At 41.0% G+C, this 25,653-nt stretch overlaps 1 protein-coding gene across 1 annotated transcript in view; it reads left to right on the top strand.

Annotated features, from left to right (window-relative positions):
* LOC140716372 (uncharacterized) overlaps positions 1-21,702 on the top strand; it is a 54,355-nt gene extending 32,653 nt beyond the window's left edge. Inside the window, exon 3 of the mRNA XM_073029053.1 lies at positions 21,354-21,702. Coding sequence (XP_072885154.1) covers positions 21,354-21,430 — 77 coding nt within the window. The 3' untranslated portion in view covers positions 21,431-21,702. The remainder of the gene's footprint in view (positions 1-21,353) is intronic.
* The last annotated feature ends 3,951 nt before the right edge of the window (positions 21,703-25,653 follow it).

The following is a 25,653-nucleotide window of genomic DNA, read 5'->3' as shown; positions in this document are numbered from 1 at the left end:
GTCCTCAGCAGAATATGAACCTTCTGGTTCATCCCCATCTTTTGAATTGGGTATGTACAATATGTTCTCGTGGCACAGTCATCCACACAGGTTTTCATGAGGTCAGAGAAGGCTGTGGCATACTCATTCAGACTCAAAGATGAACCCCTCATTACAGCCCAGTCCACTGATTCAAAGCAGTCCTGTAAGTGCTCCTGTACCTCCTTTGTCTATAACTGCTTGGGCCTCTCTACTGTTGCTGCAGTCTTCAAACTTTGCCAATACTCAGGGAGTGGAAGTACAGCCAGGTGATCAGACTTTCCAAAGTGGTCCCAGCCAACCACAGTGGAGAAAGCTGGATTCCTCTTACCCTATCTTTACTCCTGATTATTTTGAAAACCTCTATCAAATCTCCTATCAATCTGTCATATTCCAAGGAATAAATTCCAAACCTATTCAATCTTTTCTTATAACTCAGGTCTTGCAGACACAGCAACGTCCTTGTAAATTTTCTTTGTACTGTTTCAACCTTATTTACATCTTTCCTGTAGTTAAGTGACCACAATATTCCAAATTAGGCCTCACCAACAACTTCTATAACTTATCATAACATCCCAACTCCTGTACTCAGTGTATTGAATTATAAAGGCCAATGTGCCAAATGCTTTCCTTACAACCCTATGTACCTGTGACACAACTTTCAATGAACTATGGAACTATATTCCCAGATCTCAGTGTCCTACCATTCGCCATGTCAGACCTACCCAGGTTGATCCTACCATAGTGCAATGCTTTGTACTTGTCTGAATTAGCCACTACACCCCCAATCTTGGTGGCATCTGCAAATTTACTAATCCAGTTAACCACATTGTCATGCAGATCATTGATATAGATGACAGATAACAATGGACTCAGAACCGAACCTTGAAACACACCACTAGTCACAGGCTTCCTCTACTACCACTCTCTGCCTTCTGCCACATGGCCAATGTCTAATCCAGTTAACTACCTCATCTTGAATGCCGAGCAACCTACTTCCCTTGCAGGTCCTTGTCAAATGCCTTGCTAAAGTCCATGTAGTCCATGTAGTCCTTGCCTTCATCAACTTTTCTGGTAATTTCCTCAAAAAATTCTTAAGTTTGGTTTGAAATGGCCTACCACTCACGAAACCACGCAGACTATCCTTAATTAGCCCACGTCTATCCAAATACTCATATATCTGGTCCCTTGGAATATCTTCCAAAAATTTTCCCAGTACTGGTGTCAGGCTTCCCATCCTATAATTTCTGTTTATTTTTTGAACCTTTCTTATACAGGGGAAATCGTAAGGATCGTTTAAGTATCTCTGCCTGGGTCATGGCAATTTCTATGCTTGCTTCCTGCAGGATCCAAGAAAACACCTTGTCAAGCCTTGGGGATTTATCGACCCTAATTTGCCTCAGGACAACAAATATCTCCTCCTGTATAATCGGGATATGATCCCATCTGTATAGGGTCCATAAAGTAGATGTTGCTTTGCCACACAGCTATAAACTCTGTGTCCATCTCCTGAATAAATACAGATGCAAAAAATTAATTTAAGATCTCACCCATCTCTTTTGGTTCTAGGCATGGCTTAACATTCTGATCTTCCTGAGGACCGATTTTGTCCCTTGCAATCATTTCATTCAGCTTATCTGTAGAATTCCTTAGGATTCTCCTTCTCCTTGCCTGCTAGGGAAAACTCGTGCCTTCTTTCAGCCTTCCTGATCAAGTTGAGTCCAGATAAAAGAACTCTGTCCAAAACATCGACTGACAACATAGATGCTGCCTTGAGTTGCTGAGTTCCTCCAGCATTTTCTGTGTGTTGCTCTAGATTTCCAGCATCTGCAGAATCTCTTGTGTTTACCAATAGACTGGCAGCATCTCCTCTTGCTTCACAGGTGTAATGCAAGGATTCAACCCAAAATGTCGACTCATTACCATGATACTGAAGATACTGTTTCTCCCATCAAGCATTTTTTTCTTCCAAGATTCCAACATCTGTGATCTCTTTTGTCTTAATAGTTATGAGTGCAGTGGACTCAGACTGCACTCTCCTTTGCATTAGTGAATCTAACTTACATATCTACAATTATTTTTACTCTAAAAAAAAATGCCCTTAGTCATGATTTAAAAAAAATACAAAGCAAGAAAGAAACCATGCAAAAAAAAACCTTGACATGCATGGTTGTTATATTCAATTGAGTAAACTTCAGGGGAATTTTACAAGATAACACCATTGCCCCTCATGTGTATCCCTAATACACATATCACACATATACATATACACATATCAGGTGATATCCTTTCATTGTTCAACCTGTCTCTGTATGTACGAAGGCAGAAGGATTGTATACTGTAATCCTTTCCCACAGAGCATTGGCATTAGCTGCACTGGCTTCTAAGTTGCCCCCTCAGCAGTGTGCATTACTCTCTTATGGACATCTTGCTCTGCTAGAAGACCAGCAAATTTCAGGCAGAACAAACGGTGTCCTTCACAAACTTGATGATCTTTCAGCAGCATTTTATATCTGACTTGTTGTGTGGCCCTGGCAACAGCCCATTGATCCGGGAGTTCTCTTGTTATGCAGCTGCTGGGGATGAACTGACTCCACACCCACTTAGCAAATCTAGTTTCCAAAGAGGTGGCTGGCCATTTCTTTCTCATCATAGCCATTCAGAGGACAGTGTACATTGAGCTGATTTGTTGTTCATAGAGGGAAAACTCTGACTACATTAATAGTCAAAGCTAATTGCATATTTTTTTCTATTAAATTCATGAAGACTCTTTTTATTAAGCTGTAGTTTGCAGTTTTAAGTGAGCAGATACCTTGAAGGTGGGCCTCCCTTTGTAATTGTAACTGTGTCCTTTTCATTCAAAATCAATTAAGTGCAGCATCTGGAGTGGAGACATTTGAGAGAGGCAGAGAAACTCAGGCATGGATTTGCACAGTGGATCCAGGAATGCAGCAATGTTAAAGGGTGGGTAGTGAGCAAGAGAGTGTTGAGGAGGAGGTTGATTTTGTGATTAGCAGCAGGTGAGTCTTTCTACCTTTTTTCAGTCTGTCTTCACTAAAGTAAAAGTAAAGATACATGCAATGGCAGAGGCAGCTAACTAATGAGTACTCAGTAAGGTGAGTACTTTCTGCCTTTAACACTTTCAGGGACTGGACAGTAGCTAGTATTTAAAGTTAAGATCCTTGCTTCTAACCAATAAGGAGAGTAAATGAATCCAGTGCCAAGAGTATGGTAGGAGAACTCACACCCATGTAAAGTTCTTCTTGCAATGTGTAAATACTCTGAGTGACTTCCAGTGTCCCGCCAACCATGTGTGCAGGAAGTGTGTCCACTGCATCTTTTGACTGAGCTGGAGCTGCAGATGGATTTGTCATGGTTCATCTGCAGTGCTGAGGACATTGTAGTTTGCATGCTTCGTGGAGACATAAGAGACTGCAAATGCTGAAATCTGGAGCAACACACAAAATGCTTCAGGGGCTCCATGGGTCAGGCAGCAAAGTCAACAGTCCACTTTCCTCCACAGATGCTGCCTGACCTGCTGAGTTCCTCTAGCATTTACCTTGTTTTGTAAGATGTCCATACTGCAAGCAAGGCTGCACGGGTGAAAAGGCTTTGGCTGACTACCAGGAAGAGCAATAGCTGTCAGCAGATAGTGCAGGATACACTTATGGTGATCATGCTCTCAAACGGTATACTAAGTTGGATTCTAATGGGGGCATGATCTCTTTGGGGTTGGGAAGTGTGTATGGGATGGTGGAAACAGCAGAGAGTTGTGGACACAGAAAGCACATCACAGAAAGCAGCCTCTCCACAATTCTCGCTGTCTAGAGGAAGTAGACAACGTGAGCACCATAATAGCAAAGTGGTTAGTGTGACGTGATTGCAACTTGGGACATCAGAGCTCAAAGTTCAATTTTCATGTCATTTGTAAGGAGTCTGTAAGTCCTCCCCATGGAATGGCTGGGATTTTCCCAGGTACTCTGGATTCCTCCCACAGCCCAAAGATGTACCGAGTAAATTAGTTAGTCGTTATAAATTGTCCCATGATTAAGTTAGGGTTAAAGCAGGATTATCGGCGGATTCCTGGACAGCTTGTCTCAAAGGGCAGAAGGGCCTACTCTACATTGTATGTCTAAATTTTAAAAAATTAAATGATCAGAGTCCTCACACCTACTCATTCTTTCTTCTCCACCTTTTCATCAGGCAGAAGATGCAAAAGTATATACTCAAGGACAGCTTGTATCATGCATCATAAGATTCTTGAAGTGAACTTTTATACAATAAAGATGAACCTCTACAATCTACCTATTGATGATTTAACCTTATTTTTGACATGCACTACATTTTCTGTAATTGTAGCCCCATATCCTGTTATTGCTTTTTTTGCGTGCTACCTTGATGGTGGCCATCTCTGTCCCAGGATGTCAACAACTTTGTCTCTGCCTGTCTCACTTGTGCCCTGAACAACGTGTCATGCCAGCACCGTGCAGGCCTGCTACTTCCGCTACCTGTGTCTCACTGTCCTTGGTCCCACCTCTTGGTGGATTTATCCCCACGTTGCCGGTCTAATAGAATCACTACCATTCTGCTGGTTGTGGACCGATTCTCAAGGCTGCCCTCTTCATTGCTTTCCCTAAGCTCACATTAGCTCATGAGACCGGCATCCTCATGGATCAGCACGTGTTCAGGCTGCACTGCTTCCCTTGGAGTATAGTGTCTGATCGAAGATCACAGTTCATGTCCTATTTTTGGAAGGCTTTCTGTTCTCTTGTGGCAACCACAGCCAGCCTCTCATCTGGTTTCCACCCCAATCTAATGGCCAGACTGAGAGAGTGAATCACGATCTGGAGAAAACCCTGTACTGCCTTGTCTCTTCCAATCCCACATCCTGGAGCTTTCCAATTGGTTTGTGCAGAGATTGCCCACAATAACCTCTAGATGTGCTCTACTGGCATACCCCACTTTGAATGCCAGAAGGTATTCCAGCCACCACTGTACCCTGACCAAGAGATTGATATGGGAGTTCCTGCTGCTGCACTGTTGGTCCAGCACTACAAGCACACGTGGAGATGGGCCAGGGCTTCTCTGCTGTGTGCTTAAAAAAATAGCAGGCTGATTGCCTCTGGCAACAGGTGAAACCTTTCAATCCAGGGGAGAAAGTCCGGCTAGTGTCCAGGGATCTTCTCTTGAAAGTCCAGAATCGCAAGTTATCCCCGCATTGTGGGATCATTCATAGTGGAGAAGGCTATCAACCAGGTCTCATATAGATTGCTCCTACCATCATCAATGAAAATTCACCCAGTCTTCTCTGCTTTGGTGACTACCTGCCCCCTTGCTCCTGTCACCCCTCTCCCCCTCCTCACCGCTTCATGAATAGGTCCCTAGTCTATTATGTGCAGTGCCTTCTGGCATCTTGCAGGGTGTGGGATAGGGTCCAGTATCTCAAGGATTGGAAGGGGTATTGCCTTGAGGAATGTTCTTGTGTACCGGCCCATGACATCTTGTATAAGTCTCTCATCTGGGGCTTCCAGTGAGCATAGGTCTCTGATGCTTTGGGAGCTGTGACTTGGGAGGGGTGCCTTGTCACAACTAAGGTCTCTGCCACAGGGTCTGCGCACCTTCACAGGTGGGCTGAGGAATGGGTTCAGCAACCACGCTTGTGAGAATACTCGTCCCATCCAATTACTATTGCGGTGGTATTTAACTCCCTCTCGTTTCAGTCTTGTTGAGACTTGATCAAAAGCACAGCAACATGAACACTCCCTGTATACCATTGTCCTGGTTCTGAGAAAGAAGACACCCGTTTAGATTGACACTGTTAAAGAAAAGTATTCATTTAGTATTAGGCTACTATTGCCGGGCCACTGTATCAATGTTAGCTTTAGTTTCAAAGTTGTTGTTAACAGCCCTGTTGGCCTAGCATTTTTTTTTCCTTTAATTCTGCACAGTTCCTATTAAAAGTCAACGAACTGTTGACCCATTCTCTCTCTCACTCACTCACTCACTCTCACTCTCACTCTCACTCTCTCTCTTTTCTCCCATTAGTTCCCACCCCCACCCTTGGGCTATAACAGCACACCTTCATCAGAGGGTGTATAAAGGCCAACTGAAGGGTACAAGATAGATATGTTTCATCAATCAGGAAGGAAAAGAATGGCAAAGTGTGGGGACCTTTATGGTGAATGTAGTCAAGAGGAAACAGGAAACATGTAAGGTCTAGAAATGTCTCCCCTCTTGTTATGAAAAAGAGATGCCTCTTTCTTCCTTATTAGGGGGAGAGAGACCCTGTGGTATGTCGAATACTAGGTGAACAAGTAGGCTTTGCATGAGTGCTCGGTGATGGTGCCAATGCTTTTTTTTTGCTGTTGGGGGAGGGGTATTGCTTGCTGCCACTTACGCATGGGGGGGAGGGGAACTGTGGGTACTTTGGGGTTCTAACATTTCACTGTCATTCACTCTTTGGGAGCACTCCTCTGTTTTTCGTGGATAGATGCAAAGAAAAAATATTTCAGGATGTATATTGCCTGTGTTTCTCTGACAATAAATGTACCTTTGAAACTTTTGAAAATGTTGTTGTCGAGTGGCTCGCTGAGCTGGCTTGTTAGCTTGCAGATGTTTTGTTACCCAGCTGGGTAACATCATCAGTTCACTGATGTTGCCTAGCTGGGTAACAAAACGTCTGCAAGCTAACAAGCCAACTCGGCGAGACTCTCAACAACAACATCCTCAACCCGAGCTACAAATCTTTTCCAACATCTTAAAGGTCTGCAAAGCTAATATCGAATTGAGCCCTTCATGGTTATATCAAAGTCAGAACAAACTTGAGAAGGAAATTAGAAAAGCCAGGAGTGTCCATGAAGCACCCTTAGCAAGGAGAATTAAAGGCAATCCTGAGATATTCTATACAAATATCAAAAGCAGAGAATAACTAGGGAGCTACAAGTTCCTTATGGTTGTTATAGCCAGCAGAGATAGTGAGGACTCCTTTAATAACACTGAGTAACAAAGGTTTTCCTTCCTGAATATTCTTGGATGTATCTTATGGATTTTGGGCTGCTGATCATGATAAACACCATGAAATTTCCCTGTCATGCACAATATTTTTGAACTAATCTATATTTGTTATTTCATTTTATAATTCAACTGAATCAAAATGTTGCCCACTATGTAAGATGGAAACATTTCTATCTTGTCCATGTAGGGACCAATGACGTGGGTAGGAAGAGTGAGGAGGTCCTGAAAGGTGTGTTTAGGGAACTAGGTGCCAAGTTAAAGGACAGGACCTCCAGGATAGCAAATCAGGATTGCTACCAGTGCCACGTGCAGATGGGTTTAGAAATAGTAAGATAGTGCAGAACAACATGTGGCTGAAGTCATGGTGCAGGAGGGAGGGCTTCAGATTTATAGATAATTGGGCAGTTTTCTAGGGAAGGTGGGACCTGTTCCAGTGGGACGGGTTACATCTGAACTGGAGGGAAGTATTCTTGCAGGTAGGTTTGCTAGAGAGGTTCCAGTGGATTTAAACTAGATATGAGGGGGGAGGGGAACCAGAGTGTAGGAACAGATGTATGGGAGAAGGAAGGAAAAGAAGACAGTAAAGTTCTTTGTACTGTTAGAGATAAACAGAGAAGAAGAGGTGGAGAATTTCTTAAATGCATTTATTTTAATGCTAGGAGCATTGTAAGAAAGGTGGATGAGCTTAGAGCATGGATTGATACTAGGAAATATGATGTCGTAGCTATTAGTGAAACATGATTGCAGGAGGGGTGTGATTGGTAACTAAATATTCCTGGATCTTGTTGCTTCAGATGTGATAGGATTGGAGGAACAAAAGGGGGAGGTGTTGTGTTGCTTGTCAGAGAAAATATTACAGTGATGCTCTGGCAGGATGGATTAGAGGGCTCGTCTAGGGAGGCTATTTGGAAGGAATTGAGGAATAGGAAATGTGTAGTAACACTTATAGGGGTGTATTATAGACCACCTAATGGGGAGCGAGAATTGGAGGAGCAAATTTGCAAGGAGATAGCAGATATTTGTAGTAAGCACAGGGTTGTGATTGTGGGAGATTTTAATTTTCCACACATAGACTGGGAAGCCCATACTGTAAAAGGGATGGATGGTTTGGAGTTTGTAAAGTGTGTGCAGGATAGTTTTTTGCAGCAATACATAGAGGTACCTACTAGAGAAGGGGTAGTGTTGGATCTTCTGTTAGGGAATGAGATAGGTCAGCTGACAGAGGTATGTGTTGGGGAGCACTTCGGGTCCAGTGATCACAATGCCATTAGTTTCATTATAATTATGGAGAAGGAAAGGACTGTACCCAGGGTTGAGATTTTTGATTGGAGAAAGGCTAACTTTGAGGAGATGCGAAAGGATTTAGAAGGAGTGGATTGGGACAATTTGTTTTATGGGAAGGATGTCATAGAGAAATGGTGGTCATTTAAAGGTGAAATTTTGAGGGTACAGAATCTTTATGTTCCTGTTAGGTTGAAAGGAAAGGTTAAAAGTTTGAGAGAGTCATGGTTTTCAAGGGATATTGGAAACTTGGTTAGGAAAAAGAGAGATACCTACAATAAATATAGGCAGCATGGAGTAAATGAGGTGCTCAAGGAATATAAAGAATGTAAGAAGAATCTTAAGAAAGAAATAAGAAAAGCTAAAAGAAAATATGAGGTTGCTTTGGCAAATAAGGTGAAAATAAATCCGAAGGGTTTCTACAGTTATATTAATAGCAAAAGGATAGTGAGGGATAAAATTGGTCCCTTAGAGAATCAGAGTGGACAGCTATGTGTGGAGCTGAAAGAGATGGAGGAGATTTTGAACAATTTCTTTTCTTCGGCATTCACTAATGAGAAGGATATTGAATGGTGTGAGGTAAGGGAAACAAGTAGGGAAGTTATGGAAACTATGACGATTAAAGAGGAGAAAGTACTGGCGCTTTTAAGGAATATAAAAGTGGATAAATCTCTGGGTCCTGACAGGATATTCCCTAGGACCTTGAGGGAGGTTAGTGCAGAAATATCAGGGGCTCTGACAGAAATATTTCAAATGTCATTAGAAACGGAGATGGTGCCAGAGGATTGGCATATTGCTCATGTGGTTCCATTGTTTAAAAAGGGTTCTAAGAGTAAACCTAGCAATTATAGGCCTGTCAATTTGACGTCAGTGGTGGGTAAATTATTGGAAAGTCTTCTTAGAGATGGTATATATAATTATCTGGATAGACAGGGTCTGATTAGGAACAGTCAACATGGATTTGTGCGTGGAAAGTCATGTTTGACAAATCTTATTGAATTTTTTGAAGAGGTTACGAGGAAAGTTGACGAGGGTAAAGCAGTGGATGTTGTCTATATGGACTTCAGTAAGGCCTTTGACAAGGTTCCACACGGAAGGTTAGTTCAGAAAGTTCAATTGTTAGGTATTAATATTGAAGTAGTAAAATGAATTCAACAGTGGCTGGATGGGAGATACCAGAGAGTAGTGGTGGATAACTGTTTGTCAGGTTGGAGGCCGGTGACTAGTGGGGTGCCTCAGCGATCTGTACTGGGTCCAATGTTGTTTGTCATAAACATTAATGATCTGGATGATGGGGTGGTAAATTGGATTAGTAAGTATACAGATGATACTAAGGTAGGTGGCGTTGTGGATAATGAAGTAGGTTTTCAAAGTTTGCAGAGAGATTTAGGCCAGTTAGAAGAGTGGGCTGAGTGATGGCAGATGGAGTTTAATGCTGATAAGTGTGAGGTGCTACATTTTGGTAGGAATAATCCAAATAGGGCATACATGGTAAATGGTAGGGCATTGAAGAATGCAGTAGAACAGAGTGATCTAGGAATAATGGTGTATAGTTCCCTGAAGGTGGAATCTCGTGTGGATAGGGTGGTGAAGAAAGCTTTTGGTATGTTGGCCTTTATAAATCAGAGCATTGAGTATAGGAGTTCGGATGTAATGTTAAAATGTACAAGGCATTGGTAAGGCCAAATTTGGAGTATTGTATACAGTTCTGGTCACCGAATTATTGGAAAGATGTCAACAAAATAGAGAGAGTACAGAGAAGAGTTACTAGAATGTTACCTGGGTTTCAGCACCTAAGTTACAGGGAAAGATTGAACAAGTTAGGTCTTTATTCTTTGGAGCGTAGAAGGTTGGGGGGGACTTGATAGAGGTATTTAAAATTATGAGGGGGATAGATAGAGTTGATGTGGATAGGCTTTTTCCATTGAGAATAGGGGAGATTCAAACAAGAGGACATGAGTTGAGAGTTGGGGGCAAAAATTGAAGGGTAACACGAGGGGGAGGGTGGTAGCTGTGTGGAACAAGCTTCCAGTAGAAGTGATAGAGGCAGGTTCGGTTTTGTCATTTAAAGTAAAATTGGATAGGTATATGGACAGGAAAGGAATGGAGGGTTATGGGCTGAGTGTGGGTCAGTGGGACTAGGTGATAATAAGCATTCGGCACGGACTAGAAGGGCCGAGATGGCCTGTTTCCGTGCTGTAATTGTTATATGGTTATATGGTCCAGGCATGCCTGGGCATGCTTAGGCAGGACAGATGCTGCATGGCAAAACAGGTTTTAGAAAGGTTATATAAGTATCATACACACACTGTTCTACGCGTTGCATTTACATATATATCTGCTTGTGAACAAATTGATGTGCACGTGCACAATGTGTATTCATTACAATAAAGTAATTGTATTTTCAGGTGTACTTGTGATAGCAAAATGTCTCAGCAATGTTGCAACAGCTGCAATATTTTCTGTTATATTTGTTGCGAGTATATGCTTAAATCTCAAACACAGAGCATGACTCCTCTTATTAAGAAAGCCTATGAGCTCTACTTTAGGTGTAAAACAGGCAACCAAGCCAAAGCCTGAGCTCCTCATATTTGTTGTGCAACACGTGCTGTAGTTTTTAGAGTTTGGCTCAGAGGTATTCAAAAGTCAATGCTGTTTGCTGTCCTGATCATATGGCAAGAGCAGAAGGATCATGTTACAGACTGCTACTTCTATCTGACCTGCATGTCTGGTTTCTCCGCTAACAACAAGAAATCCATTGAATACCCCAATCTTCCTACTGCCATGAGATCTGTACCACATGATGATGGCCTTCCAGTACCACCGCCACCAGAGGCATGGAGTCCAGAGGAGGCAGATCAAGATGCCATGATGCACGAGCCAGGATTGCAAAATGACACTGATACTGATACAAATTTTGAACACTTTATGTTGAGAGCCTCATCTGATAACTCAATTCAAGTCAAATGACCTGGTCAGACCTGGGTTTGTCAAAGACAAAAGCAGAATTACTGGGTTCAAGCAACAAGAATGGAAGTGATGCAAGTAAAGGGCTTTTGACTGCTTTGGGTTGCCAGCATGACACACTACAATGGTGTCTTTTTTATCGATTCTTCAGTGTTAGCCTGAAAGCTCTGCTGCTACACAACAACCATGTTCACCCTTCAATGCCAATCGGCTGTGCAGTACAAATGGAAGGGAACTACCAAAATTTGGAAGTGCTGTTGAAACACATATAGTATAGCAACTACAGCTGGAACATCTGTGGTGATCTGAAAGTAGTAGCACTGCTACTAGGAATGAAGCTCGGATACACCAAGTACTGTTTCATTTACGAATTGGACAGCCATGCTAAATGATCTCATTACTTTAAAAAGAATTGGTCACTCCATAAACAGTTGGTTCCAGTGCAGAGAAGTGTGGCACATAAACTACTTGTAGACCCAACAAAGATATTTTTGCATCCTCCTTGTATAAAACTGGGGCTTATGAAAAATGTTGTGAAAGCAATGAACCGGGATGGTGAAGGATTTTGACATTTAAAACAGATGTTTCCCAGAATAACCAATGCCAAGATTAAGGAAGACATTTCTGTTGATCCACAAATCAAACAGGTTATCAATGACAGATAATTTGAAGAACTTCCAGTGGGACTGGAGAAAATTGCATAGAGGGCATTCAAGAATGTTGTTGAAAATTTTCTTGGCAACTACAGAGACACCACACTATGGTGCAGCTGGTTGACAACATGTTTCAAGCATACAAACCCATGAAGTGCAAAATGTCACTAAGGACCCTGGACAGACCCCACTTGGAGTACTGTGCTCAGTTTTGGTCATCTCACTACAGGAAGGATGTGGAAGCCATAGAAAGGGTGCAGAGGGGATTCACAAGGATGTTGCCTGATTTGGGGAGCATGCCTTATAAGAATAGGTTGAGTAAACTCGGCCTTTTCTTCTTGGAGCGGCAGAATATGAGAGGTGACCTGATGACAGGCATTGATTGTGTGGGTAGTCAGAGACTTTTTCCCAGGGCTGAAATGGCTAACACGAGAGGGCACAGTTTTGATGTGCTTGGAAGTAGGTGCAAAGGAGATGTTAGGGTTAAGTTTTTTATGCAGAGAGTGGTTTGGGCATGGAATGGGCTGTGGCAATGGTGGTGGAGGCAGAAACAATGGGGTCTTTTAACAGACTCCTGGATACGTACATGGAGTTTAGAAAAATATAGGACTATGGGTTACCCTCAGTAATTTCTAAAGTAAGTACATGTTCGACACAGCATTGTGGGCTGAAAGGTCTGTATTGTGCTGTAGATTTTCTATGTTTCTATGTAGATTAATTTTCTGCATTCCCATTTAGATTTCTTCCCTTCAAATCTTGGTGCTGTCAGTGAAAGGTTTCACCAGGACATTGCAGCCATGGAGAAAAGGTATCTGGGTAACTGCTGGCTGATTATTACTGAACACTTTTAAGCAAGGGACCTCAGACATTGAATACAAATAAAAATCATCCACAAAACAATTTTAACTTAGTTGAATTATTGCAAAGCTTTAGCACTGTTATGCAAGTAAACCCATTATATTCAATAAAAGCTAATTTGTTATTTCTCCAAATTCCTACATGATATAAGTAGTCTCATATTATATTTGTGTTCAGCTTGAAGCAGTCTATCTTAACCATGGAAAGTTTCTGAGGAAGCAACACGATCGAAAAATTTTCTGTCCAGAGTAACGTATTATATGTTTCCAAAAGCATGGGTCTCAAATAGACTCTGACACTCAAATCTAGCTTCTGGCCTTCATTTGTGGCCTAGTCACTAAGCCCAGCAGAACCATTTTATACTGACAGAAGAGGGGGCAAAGGTGGGTTATTGGTGCATTAAGGCCACTTCTGACAAAGGGGGCTGGTCAGCCATATTGGCAGCTCATCTAGGAAAAGGAATACCCTGATCTCAGGCCTTTGCTGTCTTGCAGCTAGACCCACCCATGGGGAAGGCTTCACAAGTAAACCCTCAGCAACAATTCAGAGCTGGTGTCCCTATATTGAGTTCAATGTTGACTGGTGACTACTGCAATGCCACTGATGCTAAACTCAGCTGTTTCTTTGGATTCATCACCTGCATGCAGAACGGGAGCTCTCCATATCATACTGCCCTGTTTTGTGTATTGGCTTGCAAATGACAGCTAGGGCATGACATCCATGGTGAACCCCAAACAATGAAGGGCCTTCAAGTAGAACAACTCAAGCATAAAGGAGTTAACTTGCTTGGAGGAGGAAGATGTAGGTGTAGTGCTTTGAACATAGAACAGCACCATAAAGGCCCTTTGGCCCAAAATGTTGTGCCAGCACTTTATCTTACTCCAAGATCACTCTAACTTTTCCATCCCAAATAGACCTCCATTTTTTGCATCCATGTCCCTAACATCATCTAGCATTATCCCTGAGCTTTGCAGCAGTATTTACCAAGCAGATTTATGTGGAGGATAGGAAGATTAGTGTGGAGCATGCTAATTTGCTAGTGAATTTCAAGATAAAGCAGGAAGTAGTGTGGAGTCTCTTGAAGAACATTAAAGTGGATGTCCCAGGGCCTAATGGGATATACCCCAGGTTGTTGAGAGAGACAAGAGATGGGATTTCCGGGCCCTTGACCAAAATCTTTGCATCCTCTCCATACTTAGGCAAGATCCTGGAAGATTAGCAAATACCTGATGTAATTACATTATTCAGGAAGGGAAATAGGGATAATCTTGGAAACTATAGACTAGTCAATGTCACATCGGTTTTGAATTAGGGACAGTCAGCATGGTTTTGTATGGGCCAAGTTCTGCCTTACTAACTTATTTGAGTTCTTTGAGTTGACAAAGAAAATTGATGTAAGTTGAGCTGTGGATGCCATCTAAGTGGATTTTAGTAAAGTGTTTGATGAGGTCCCTCCTAGGAATCTCAACCTGAAGATTAAGATGCTTCACATCCATGATGATTTGGCTATTTAGATTCAGAATTGACATGCCCATAAAAGGCGTAAGGTATTGGTTGATGGGACTTATTTTGTAACTAGTGGCATTTTGCAAGAGTCCATACTGGGATTTCTGCTGTTGTTTTATATATATATATATATAAATATATATATATATATATAGATATATATATATATATATATATATATATGACCTGGTTGAAAACATAGATGGGTATGTCAGTAAGTTTGCAGATGATAAAAAGATTGACAATGTTGTGGATATTGTAGAAGACTGGCAAAGTACAGCAGGATATTCTATAGATTAGTTGATCAAGATGTCAGCAGAGGAATGGCAGATCGAGTATAATCTGGCCAAGAGTGAAGTATTGCACTTTGGAAGATAAAATGTCAGGGAAAATATACTTCCAATGGCAAGATCTTTAGTGTCGATGAGCAGAGGGATCTTGAGCTCCAAGTTTATAGTTCGCTGAAAATAGCTACACAAGTTGATAGAAGGCATATGACATGCTTGTCTTTAGTAGTTGAGCAACTGGGTTCAAGAGTCAAGTTGTTATTTGCAGCTTTATAAAACTCTAGGAGGCGACATGCATGTGTATTGCATGCAGTTCTGGTCACATCATTATAGGAAGGATGTTGAGGAGCTGGATAGAATGCAGAAGAGATTTACCAGGATTCTGCTTAGAACAGAGGACATATGCTATAACAAGGGTTTGAACAAACTTGGGTTTCTTTCTCTGGATCAGTGGAGGCTGAGGAAAGATCTGAATGTGCTTTATAAGATTATGAAAGGCATAGATAGTGCAGACAGCTGATATTTTTCCGCAGCATAGAACTATCAAATAGAGGGCATGAATTTAAAAGGGGATAAATTCAAAGGAAATGTGTGGGGCAAGACTTTTTTCATACAGTGGTGGATGCCTGGAAACATTGTCTAGTGTGATGCTAAACTCAAATATCGGGCTCTTAGATAGGCTTATGAATGTGCAGGAACTAGAATGAAATGGACTTTGTGTAGACAGGAGAGGTTGGTAGTGCTGAGGAAGCAATGCAATTGCAGGGGGGCTTAGACCAATTGGGAGAATGGGCAAAAAAGTGGCAGATGGAATACAGTGTTGGGAAATGTATGGTAATGCATTTTGGTAAAAGGAACAATAGACAATTATCTAAATGGGAAAGAGGTTCAAACATCAGAGGTGCAGAGGGACTTAGGAGTCCTTATGCAAGACTCCCAGAAGGTTGAGTCTGTGTTGAAGAAGGCAAATGCTATGTTGGCATTTATTTCAAGGGGAATGGAATATAAAAGCCAGGAGAAAATGCTGAGACAGTAATCAGGCCACAGGGAGTATTGTCAACTGTTTTGGGCTCTATATCTCAGAAGGGATGTGTTGTCATTGGAGAGAGTCTTGAGGAGGTTCACAAGGATGATTCCGGGAATGAAGGGATTAATATATGAGGAGTGTTTGCCAGCTTTGGGCCTGTACTCAAAGGAAATTAGAACAATGCAAGGTGATCTCATTGAAATCTCCCGAATCTTGAAAGGACTAGATAAGATGGATGGAGAAGGGATGTTTCTTATGGTGGGGGCATCCAGAACTAGAGAGCACAGCCATAAAACCAAGGGGCAACCCTTTAGAACAGAGGTAAGAGGAATTCTTTTAGCCAGAGTAGTAAATCTGTGGAATGTTCTGCCACAGACTACAGTGGAAGCCAAGTCCGTGCGTATATTTGATTGTTGATTGTTATAAGTTGATTGCTTCCTGATTGGCTAAGCCATCAAAAGATAAAAGGAGAAGGCAGGATTATGGGATTGGGTGGGATCCAGGATCAGCTATGATTGAATGGCAGAGCAGACTCGATGGGCTGAACAGCGTAATTCTGCTCCTATGTCTTATGGTTTTATGGTATCAGTTTACTGGGCATATGATTCCTAATTTAATTAGTTTGGCTCAATATTGTGGGCCATAGGTCTGTCCTGTGCTGTATTGCAGTATCGATGAATGCATGAAATGACCTGGGAAGTAAAGAGAATGTTGTTGTCATAGTGGAGATCCGAGGAAGAGGATAGATAGTGTTCTGTTCGGCACAGTGCTGCCGCTGAGAATTGCTGCCTTATAGCTCCGGTGACTGTGTTTCTATCCTGACCTCCCATTTCCTGTCTGAAGTTTACACATTCTTCCTGTGAATGTGTGGATTTCCTCTGAGTGTTTTTGGTTTCCTTGTGCATTACAAAAAAAAAGTCCAGCTGGCAGATTAATTGGCCGTTGTAAGTTGCTCTTAGTGTGCAGTTATGTGCCAGAATCTGCATGGTACTTCATGAGAATGTGTGGAAAATAACATGGGATCAGTTGGATTAGTGTGCTTGTTGGTTGGCATGGATTCAGTCAGCCAAGAGGTGTGTGACTGTACCTCCATTAATCTGTAACCACCTATTTAAATTGTGAAGGCTGCAATGCCTGTCTGTGTTAGTGCTTCTTGGGTTGGCAAGGAACAGTCCAGTTGTTGGCTTACATTTGGATATAATGGCATAGGATAAATAGGGTCCAATTGTAGGAATATGATTTGTAATTCCCAAATTGCCTCGATGATCTCCCAGTCAACATCAAACTGCATCATTTATTTTCTTTATGACAGATATTTTCTTTGTTTCACCAACCCTTCCCCTTTGCAATCACTTAAAGGAGCTTGTTTTCTAAATTTTCTCTTCTCAGTTAAAAGAATATCAACATTTGGAGGACTTTACAGAGGTTCCATACAGAGCAGTGACTTGAAACCAAGGGATTTATTTTAAAGTCAAACCATTGGTGGTGTAGGAGCTATTGCAGATTAGCAAGAGAAGGCCCAATGATGGTGAGGAAGGGAAGCAGGGAACAGTTAATGTAGGGCAGCTGAGTTTTTGATCTTCAGTACGGATTATTGTGAATGAGAGGTCAGCCTGGAGCACTTTAGAATAGCTAAATCTGTGGGTGACAAAAAGGTGGCTTACTTCATACTGTTTAAAAACCAGTAGCATGTGGAAAGAATAGAGGTCTGTAACTAAAGGGGCCCTTTAGGAATGTAGAGAACATCAAGGGATGCTTAAAAAAAGCAAATCAGCAGGACAGCGAGGGATCAGAAACAATCACTAGTAAAAAGATTAAGGAAAATCTTAATATCATCTTATCATCTTTAAGGAAAGATGGTAACTAGGGGAAGAGTGTTGTCCATCAAAGTCCAAGAGGCAGTCTGTGTGTGGAGTCAGAGAACATTGGCAATGTCTTAAATGAAAACTTCTCATCTGTGCTCACCAACAGAAAAGACATTGCAGCTAGAGACACACACAAGATGCTAGTGGAATGCAGCAGGCCAGGCAGCATCTACAGGGAGAAGTGCTGTCGACGTTTCAGGCCGAGCCCCTTCATCAGAACTAACTGGAAGGAAAGATAGTAAGAGATTTGAAAGTCGGAGGGGGAGCGGAAAATGCGAAATGATAGGAGAAGACGGGAGGGGGTGGGGTGAAGCTGAGAGCCGGAAAGGTGATTGGCAAAAGGGATACAGAGCTGGAGAAGGGAAAGGGTCATGGGATGGGAGGCCCAGGGAGAAAGAAAGAGGGAGGGAAACACCAGAGGAAGATGGAAAACAGGCAGAGTGATGCGCAGAAAGAGAGAAAAAAAAGGAGGGGGGAAAAAACTAAATATATCAGGATGGGGAAAGAAGGGGAGGAGGGGCATTAACGGAAGTTAGAGAAGTCAATGTTGCGGCTAGAGATTTCATTTTGGGGCAGTAAAATTCTACACCATATTGATATTAAAAAAGGAGAATATATTAGATTATTTAGCAGGCATAAAAACCTCCATGGCCTGATGAGTTGTATCCCTGGCTGCTGTGGAAGGCAATGTAGAAGACTTAGAAAGATTTGTAAATCCAGCAGAGGAGCTGTCAAATGACTAAAAAATCAAATATGGGACCTCTATTCAAAATGGGCAGCAGGATTAAATTAGGTAATTTTAATCCAGCAAATCTCAGGTCAGTGGCAGAGAATTTACTGGAATATAAATACTCAGATACAGGTTCAACATACACTTAGAAAGGGGGAGATTGATCAGCGATATTCAACATGTTTTTTTTTATAGTGGAGAGACCTGGATTCATAGACAGATAGAACACTACGGCACAGAAATAGGCCCTGTGGCCCATCTAGTCTGCTCTGAAACATTAGTTTGCCTAGATCTGTGTCAGAAATTAAGTTTTCTTTTAAAGAGGAAGCTAAATATATTGATGAGGTAGTGAAATTGATGAAATTCAGTAAGACTATTGATAAAATCCCAGAAGGATGACTGGTCCGAAAGGTCAGAGTCATGGAATACAAGGCAAGTTGGCAAAGTGGATAGAGAATTGGCTTGGCAATTGGAGAGAGAGATTAGAGAATTGCTTTGTCATTGTTGCCTACAGTGTACCAACTTGAATTTTGGAGGTAAAATTAGTAATTTAGGGGAGCAGTTGTTAGTACAGAGGGGTAATCTTAGGCTATAGAATGATATTCATTCAGAAACAGCTTATTTCAGATCTCAGAATAGTCCACAAACACAAGCTCATTATTTCTTCAGCGTTTTATCTTAATTATGTCCTTGCACTGTACTGCTATTGCAAAATAACAAATTTCTCATCATTTTGCACAATGATAACAAACCTGATTCTGATCATTTGGTAAATTAGGCAGGTTGAAAAATTGTGTGCAGTTCTGATTGTTATGCATAGAAAGTACTGTATGTAAATACACGGGAAAGGGTGTAGAAGAGATTCAGTAGGGTGTTGCCTGGGATAGAAATTTTCTAACTGATGAGTGATTGAACGGCAGTATTTGGTTTCCCTTGGGTCAGGGGAGGCTGAAGTATCCAATCTGAATATAAAAAATTATTAGAAGCCTAGATTGTACAACTATTAAGAAACTTTCTCCCATTGCAGAGGGGAAAGGACATTGATTTAAGATGAGGAGTAAGAGTTCTAGAGGGAATCTGAGAAACACCTAGAGGATGTTGCAGCTTGGAATATATTGCTTATAGGGGTCTCGTTTTTCATGAAGGGTTTTCAACCTGAAACATCAGGTTTGTTTCTGTTGCCACCACCAAAGAATGAAGTGCTAAGTATTTCCAGTATTTTCCATAATTACCTTGTCTCTGCTTAGGGGCTCTTATTTCCAACAATCACATTGGTATGCCTACAAGGTATTCTGTTTTACATTCCAACTAGTTCAAATTGTGAATCAGCTGTTGCATTTTCTTGGAAGTGTTGCATGCTGAAAGTCATGTCCATTTCTCTTGTTGACAGAATCAACACCAAAGTTCGGGAAGCAAGCTTCCAGCCACAGGGAGGATGTATTTGAGAAAGACTCTTGCAATTACTTTCCCTTCGATAGATTCTTCTTCGAAGATTTCTCTTCTTACAGATTCTAGTAATATACAGAAAACTGTCAATCTCTGTTCTTAATCAGATCAGTGATCACTGCCTTCCAGTGTATAAAATTTCTAAAGTTCATCGGCCTTTGTGTGAAGAAATTTCTTCTTATCTCGGTGCTTGGGTTGTTATCGGAGCACTCATTATGGAACAGTATCCATCAAGAAGCAGATTCTTTGTCTCCCCTGTGTCCCTGTAAACCATCAACTACCTGCCTGTTCTAATCCAATTACAAGGATCTGTTCTGTAGTTACTTTCATCTTTTACAGTTCAGGCGCTCATCCAACTACTTAAATATTGTAGTCTCCATCTCAACCACCCTGTTAGGCATTGCTTTCCAGATTTTAATTAGTGCATGAAAAAATTCTTCTTCAAATCCACTGTGACTATTAGTCTCCTCTGTTGGGAGAGGAGTGATTGCATTTCCCATTGTTTATGAATGTAGTTAGTTACCTCTATTTATTTAAACTATGTCTCCATGAACAGACTCGTGCTGATTAAGCTTGTTTAATCCATGCCTTATGCAAGAACACATTAATCTTGACCCTTAGATTTATTTCAGGTAATTCCCCACCATCGGTGTTGGACTCACTGGTGTATAATTAACTGGCTTTTCCCTGAAGATCATCTTAATTAAAGGTACCATTATTTTCTGGCCTTAAGACATTTATGAGCCAAAGAACTTTTCTCTCAGGGGCCCAAGTAATCTCTTCCCTTACATACATTGCACCATGGGTGTATGTAATCAGGCTCTGGGGTTTGGTGCACAATTAATTCCATGAAAAACACCTAATATCTCACTTCCCTTTTAATAGTAATGGTTACATCACAGCCTGGTATGGAAACACCAATACCCTTGAATGGACAATCCTATGAAAAGTAGTGGATACAGTCTAGTCCATCTCGGGTAAAGTCCTTCCCGCCATTGAGCACATCTACACGGATTACGATAGCAGGATCCATCATCAGGGGCCCCAACAACTATGGTCAAGCTCTCTTCTTACTGCCCTCATCACAAAGAAGGTACAGGAACCTCAGGACTCACACCACCTGGTTCAGGAACAGTTATTGCCCCTCAGTCATCAAGCTACTGAAGCAAAGGGGATAGCTTCACTTGCCCCATCACTGAACTGTTCCCACAAACTATGGACTGACTTTCAAGGACCCTTCACCTCCTGTTCTCAATATTTATTGCATATTTATGTATTATTATTATCATTTCTTTCTTTTTCTACTTTCACAGTTTGTTGCCTTTTGCACACTGGTTGAATGCCTAGTTGATGCGATATTTCTCTGGTTCTATTATGATTATTATTCTATGGTGAATTCATTGAGTATGCCTGCTAGAAAATGAATCTCAGGCTTGTATTTGATGACATACATGTACTTTGATAATATATTTACTTTGAACTTTAGTTTTCTCATATTCCTCTGCACCCTTCTCAAATCTTCTGACCATGCTATCCTTCCCAACAGGTGAAAGGTATTATTTTTAAGGACTTAATTACACCTTCTGACATAATGCACATATCACCGTTTGGTCCCTAGTAACCCTCTGCTCTTAATGTACTTGTGGATTTTCCTTAAACATACCCAAACGGTTATTTCATTCTCTCTTTTCACCCTCCTAGCACAAGAACAAGACTTGTTTCCATGGATGCTGCCCGAACTGCTGAGTTCCTCCAGCTCGTTGTACGTGTTGCTTTGACCCCAGCATCTGCAGTGTACTTTGTGCGTACAGGAACAGTACTTTTGGCCCACAACTAATTAAAGTAGTAATTAAATGTCTAACTAAACTAATCCCTTCTGCCCTCACTATATCTGCATCCTTCCATACAGTGCACATTCATGTACCTGTCTAGAAGCCTCTTTAATGCCTCTAACATACCTGCCTCCACTATCATGTCTACTAACACATTCCAGGCACACACCACCCTCTGTGTAACAAAGCAAACATACCATAGACACTTACTTTGAACTTAATTCCCCCCCCCCCCCTTAAATGCATGCCACCCAGTACTAAACATTTTGACCCTGGGAAAAAAAGGTACACATTGATTATTCTGTGCTTTCCATAATCTTATAAACATGCATCAGGTCTCACCTCACGTCACTCACTCCAGAGTGAACAACCCAACTTTTCATTATAGTGCATACTCTCAAATCCATTTAGCAGTCTGGTAAAATTGTTCTGTGCCCTCTCCAAAGCCTCCATATTATTCCCTATAATGTGATGACCAGAATTCAATGCAATACTCTGGATGAGGCCTAATCAGAGTTTTTTAAAGCCGCAGCATAATTTCCTTACTCTCCAACTCAATACCTTGATATCATAGGTAAGCATGTCCTATGCTGTCCATGCTCCACTTTGTCGCTGGAGTGGGGATGTAATAGAGGAGCCTAAATGTCACACTTAATGATTCTAGAATAGCTTCTCCTGCACCATCAGATTTTTGAACAGTCAACAAACTCCTGAGCACTATTTATTTGTTTCTGTAATTTATAATAATTTTATATCTTTGCACTGTATTGCTTCCACAAAACAACAGTTTTCACAATGTATTTTTTGTTTAGCTGTATACATGTATATGGTTGAATGACAGTTAAACTGGATTTTGAAGGTGAACTTAAAACCAGAGAGCATTGTTTTAAGGGCAGGAGAGTCACAGAATAAGTATTTGAGTATTTAGAAAAAATTAAATCAGAGAATGAGTGCAATCTGGAACGTACTGTCTCTAAGTTTGATGGGGAATGTTCCCTTGCAATGTTTATAAAATATCTGGATGAGCACTTGAATTGCCAAGGGCCAGAGGTCAACACACTGAGTGCTGGTAAATATGATTAGTATAAGTGAGTGTTACAAGAATCACCCCTTGTAATAATGATCAGTGAGGCACAAAGAATCTGTCCTTATCAGTGACGTTGGTTTCTAGTTGCTGAAGAGTTAACGCCCATGCGCATTTGGAGCACCTGAGTCTTATACTGTTCCTTATCAATTGAACCATTGGATCTCCATCACCTCAAGGTCACCTGACCTACCTGGGTCACCTTCTTCTGGTCATTGTACAGGGCTACAACCAACATTGTTTCATGGTTCTGCCTGCACCAGCCTTGTGTATTTGAGTCTTTCAACTCTGATTGGTCCAAACTAGTTAAATGAGGCAACCCAGACAGAGTCCATTGAGATTATAGATTGTTCCTTTGGTAGGTCTGGCATTTTACAGAACAAGTAGATACTTCTCTGAGAATTGTCTCAGGATTAGCAGATCATTACCTGAAGCTTCCTGTGTCCACATTCAGTTGCTCTGTTTTAGATTATCCAACAGCAAGTATCAGTTCAGAGTCCACAAAATAGAGGGAAACAAAAATAGCTGGTTTGTCTGTTTCCCCTGTCCTTGATTAGACTGTAGTTTCTTCTCACCAAAATGAGTATATAATGGCCAGTGTACACTTGTTCTATCACCTTCACTGCAGAAGCAAGGACACTTCAATAAACATCATCATTAAGTTTTAGTACATAGATAATTCTTGCCCAAGCACACATTCAAAGGTCAAACTCCAAGTCATTGTCTCGGTCACCAAAACGTTTGAGAGAACAGTCTGTTTGCAAACCTATAGACCTCTACCCATCTGCCTGTGCTGAACAAAAAGGTATTCTGACAATAAAAATCCATGTTAAAACCTAGAAAATTTAGAGCACCTTTCTTATACTGGCAACCACTTCTCAGCATTTGTGAACCTCAGTGTTCAAGTTCAGCACCGTCTTCTGTTCTCCATGAAAGGCTTTGAGACATCTGCCTATTTTGTCAGGAAAATAAAGGAAAAGCATCTCAGTGTTGAGAGAATGCAGACCTATTAGTTGCCAAGAAATCTGAGAGTCCCACCAAAGGGTTATCAGCAGATGTTGCAAGTAATTAGGAAATCTAATGGATTGTTATAATTTACTGTGAAGGGTATCAACAGAAAAAATAGAGGCAATGCTTTAGATATGTAGGACATTGGAGAGGCACTATCTGGAATATTGAATATGGTGTTAGTTTCTTTCTTCAGGAAGATTTCTTATGTGCTGTAAACAGTTTAGTTTAGTTGACTAGTCCTTAATATGGACAGAATATCTCAGGAGGAAAGGAGTCACAGATTATGATTGTAATTGTTGCATTTCGGGAAACTAAGAGGAGATCTTAAGGGCAAGTTTTCATACACATGATGGTGGTTATATGGAAAGAACTGTCTAAAGGCTTGATACAGGTTGATACTGTTACAATGTTTAAAAGGTATCTTTTTTTTACAGATAATTAGAGAGTAGAGGGATATGGACCTAATGTAGGCAAATGGGATTAGTGTAGGTAGTCATCACAGTCAGCATGGATGAGTTGGACCAAAAGTCGCATTTCTGTATTGTTTATCACTGTGATTCAGTGCAAGGGAACTTACTTGTAACATAAAATCCTGAGAGAATGGCTGTGAGGAGTGTTTCTTCTGGGATCTAATACTGGGGATCATTGTTTGAATTAAAATGCCTCCAATGTAGGGCATGGGTGAGGAGATTTTATTTTTATCAGAGCCTCAAGTTCTCTTCCTCATAGGGTGGAGGAAGCAGAATCTTTAAATATTTTAAAGGAGAAATATATAACTATTTAACCAGCGGGGGGGGGGGGGGGTGGAGGTTATCAGGGTTGATGGGAATATAGAGTTGAGGCTATATTCTCTTTCACTTTAACCCTATTAAATATTGGAACAGGCCTGAGGGAATGTTACTGCTCCTCCTAATTCATGTGTTAATAGTTAATATCAATAAAATCTTCCTCTTGTTTTGACCAAGGCCATTGTTTCAGTACTAAGAAGATTTGTAAGAAGTTACTTAAGCCATACGTATCAGATTTTAAAAAAATGTGAGTGCAAGTTTGTGCTTGTACTAAAGAAACATCAATATGCTGTCGCAAGAAAAGTTTGTGAACCCTTTGCAGAAACCTGGGTTTCTGCATTAATTACTTATAAAATGTGGTCTGATCTTCATCTAAGTCACAATGATAGATAAAAATAATTTGCCTACACCACTAACACACAAACAATTGTACTTTTCATCATTACTGGCTACACCATTTAACCATTGACTATCTAGATTCAAGAAAGCTATTTGGAGTCAGCTCTTCCAATCAATGAGATGAGATTGGAGTGTGGGTTGTAGAGGTGCCCTGCCCTATAAAAAAAGACACACAAAGTCAGGTTACTAACAGAACTCGCTCTTCTCAAGGTTATGTGTGCCATGCTTTGATCAAAACACCTTTCAGAGGACCTCAGAAGAAGAATTGCAGAGAGGCATGAAGTGGGAAAAGGCTTCAAAAGCATTCCGAAAGACCTGAGTGTTCATCATTCCACAGTAAAAGAAAATGTGGGAAATTCAATACTGTTGCTCCTCTCCCTCAGAGTGGGTGTCCTGTAAAGATCACACCAACGGCACAATATGCAATGCTGAAGGAGGTGAAAAGAACCCAAAGGTAACAGAAAAAGACCTGCAGAAATCTCTAGAACTTTCTAAAGTCTCTGTTCATGTGCTCCCATAAGAAAAACACTAAAGAATAATAGAGTTCATAGAAGGCTACCACGGAGGGAGCCCCATCAGACCACATTTTATGAGTAATTCATGCAGAAAACCAGGTAACTGCAAAGGGTTCATAAACTTTTTTTTTGCAACTTTATACGATATTTACGATTCCCCTACTGCTAAGTGTTAACAAGTAAGACAACTGCCAAATATTACAGATGTTGGGAATATAAAATAAAAATTTAAACTATTGGTAATAGTCAGCAGATCAACCAGCATTTCCAAGAGAGAAATAGAGTAAATGTTCCAGTTTGATGGTGTTTATCAGCAGATGGTTTTGGCTTTTGTTGATAATTGAAGGGCATGGAAACAAAGATATAAAAGAT

This window comes from Hemitrygon akajei, chromosome 25 (assembly GCF_048418815.1).
Source record: "Hemitrygon akajei chromosome 25, sHemAka1.3, whole genome shotgun sequence".
Lineage (NCBI taxonomy): Eukaryota > Metazoa > Chordata > Chondrichthyes > Myliobatiformes > Dasyatidae > Hemitrygon > Hemitrygon akajei.
Note: the sequence above shows the minus strand (reverse complement) of the source record. Positions and strands in the feature narration are given on the sequence as shown.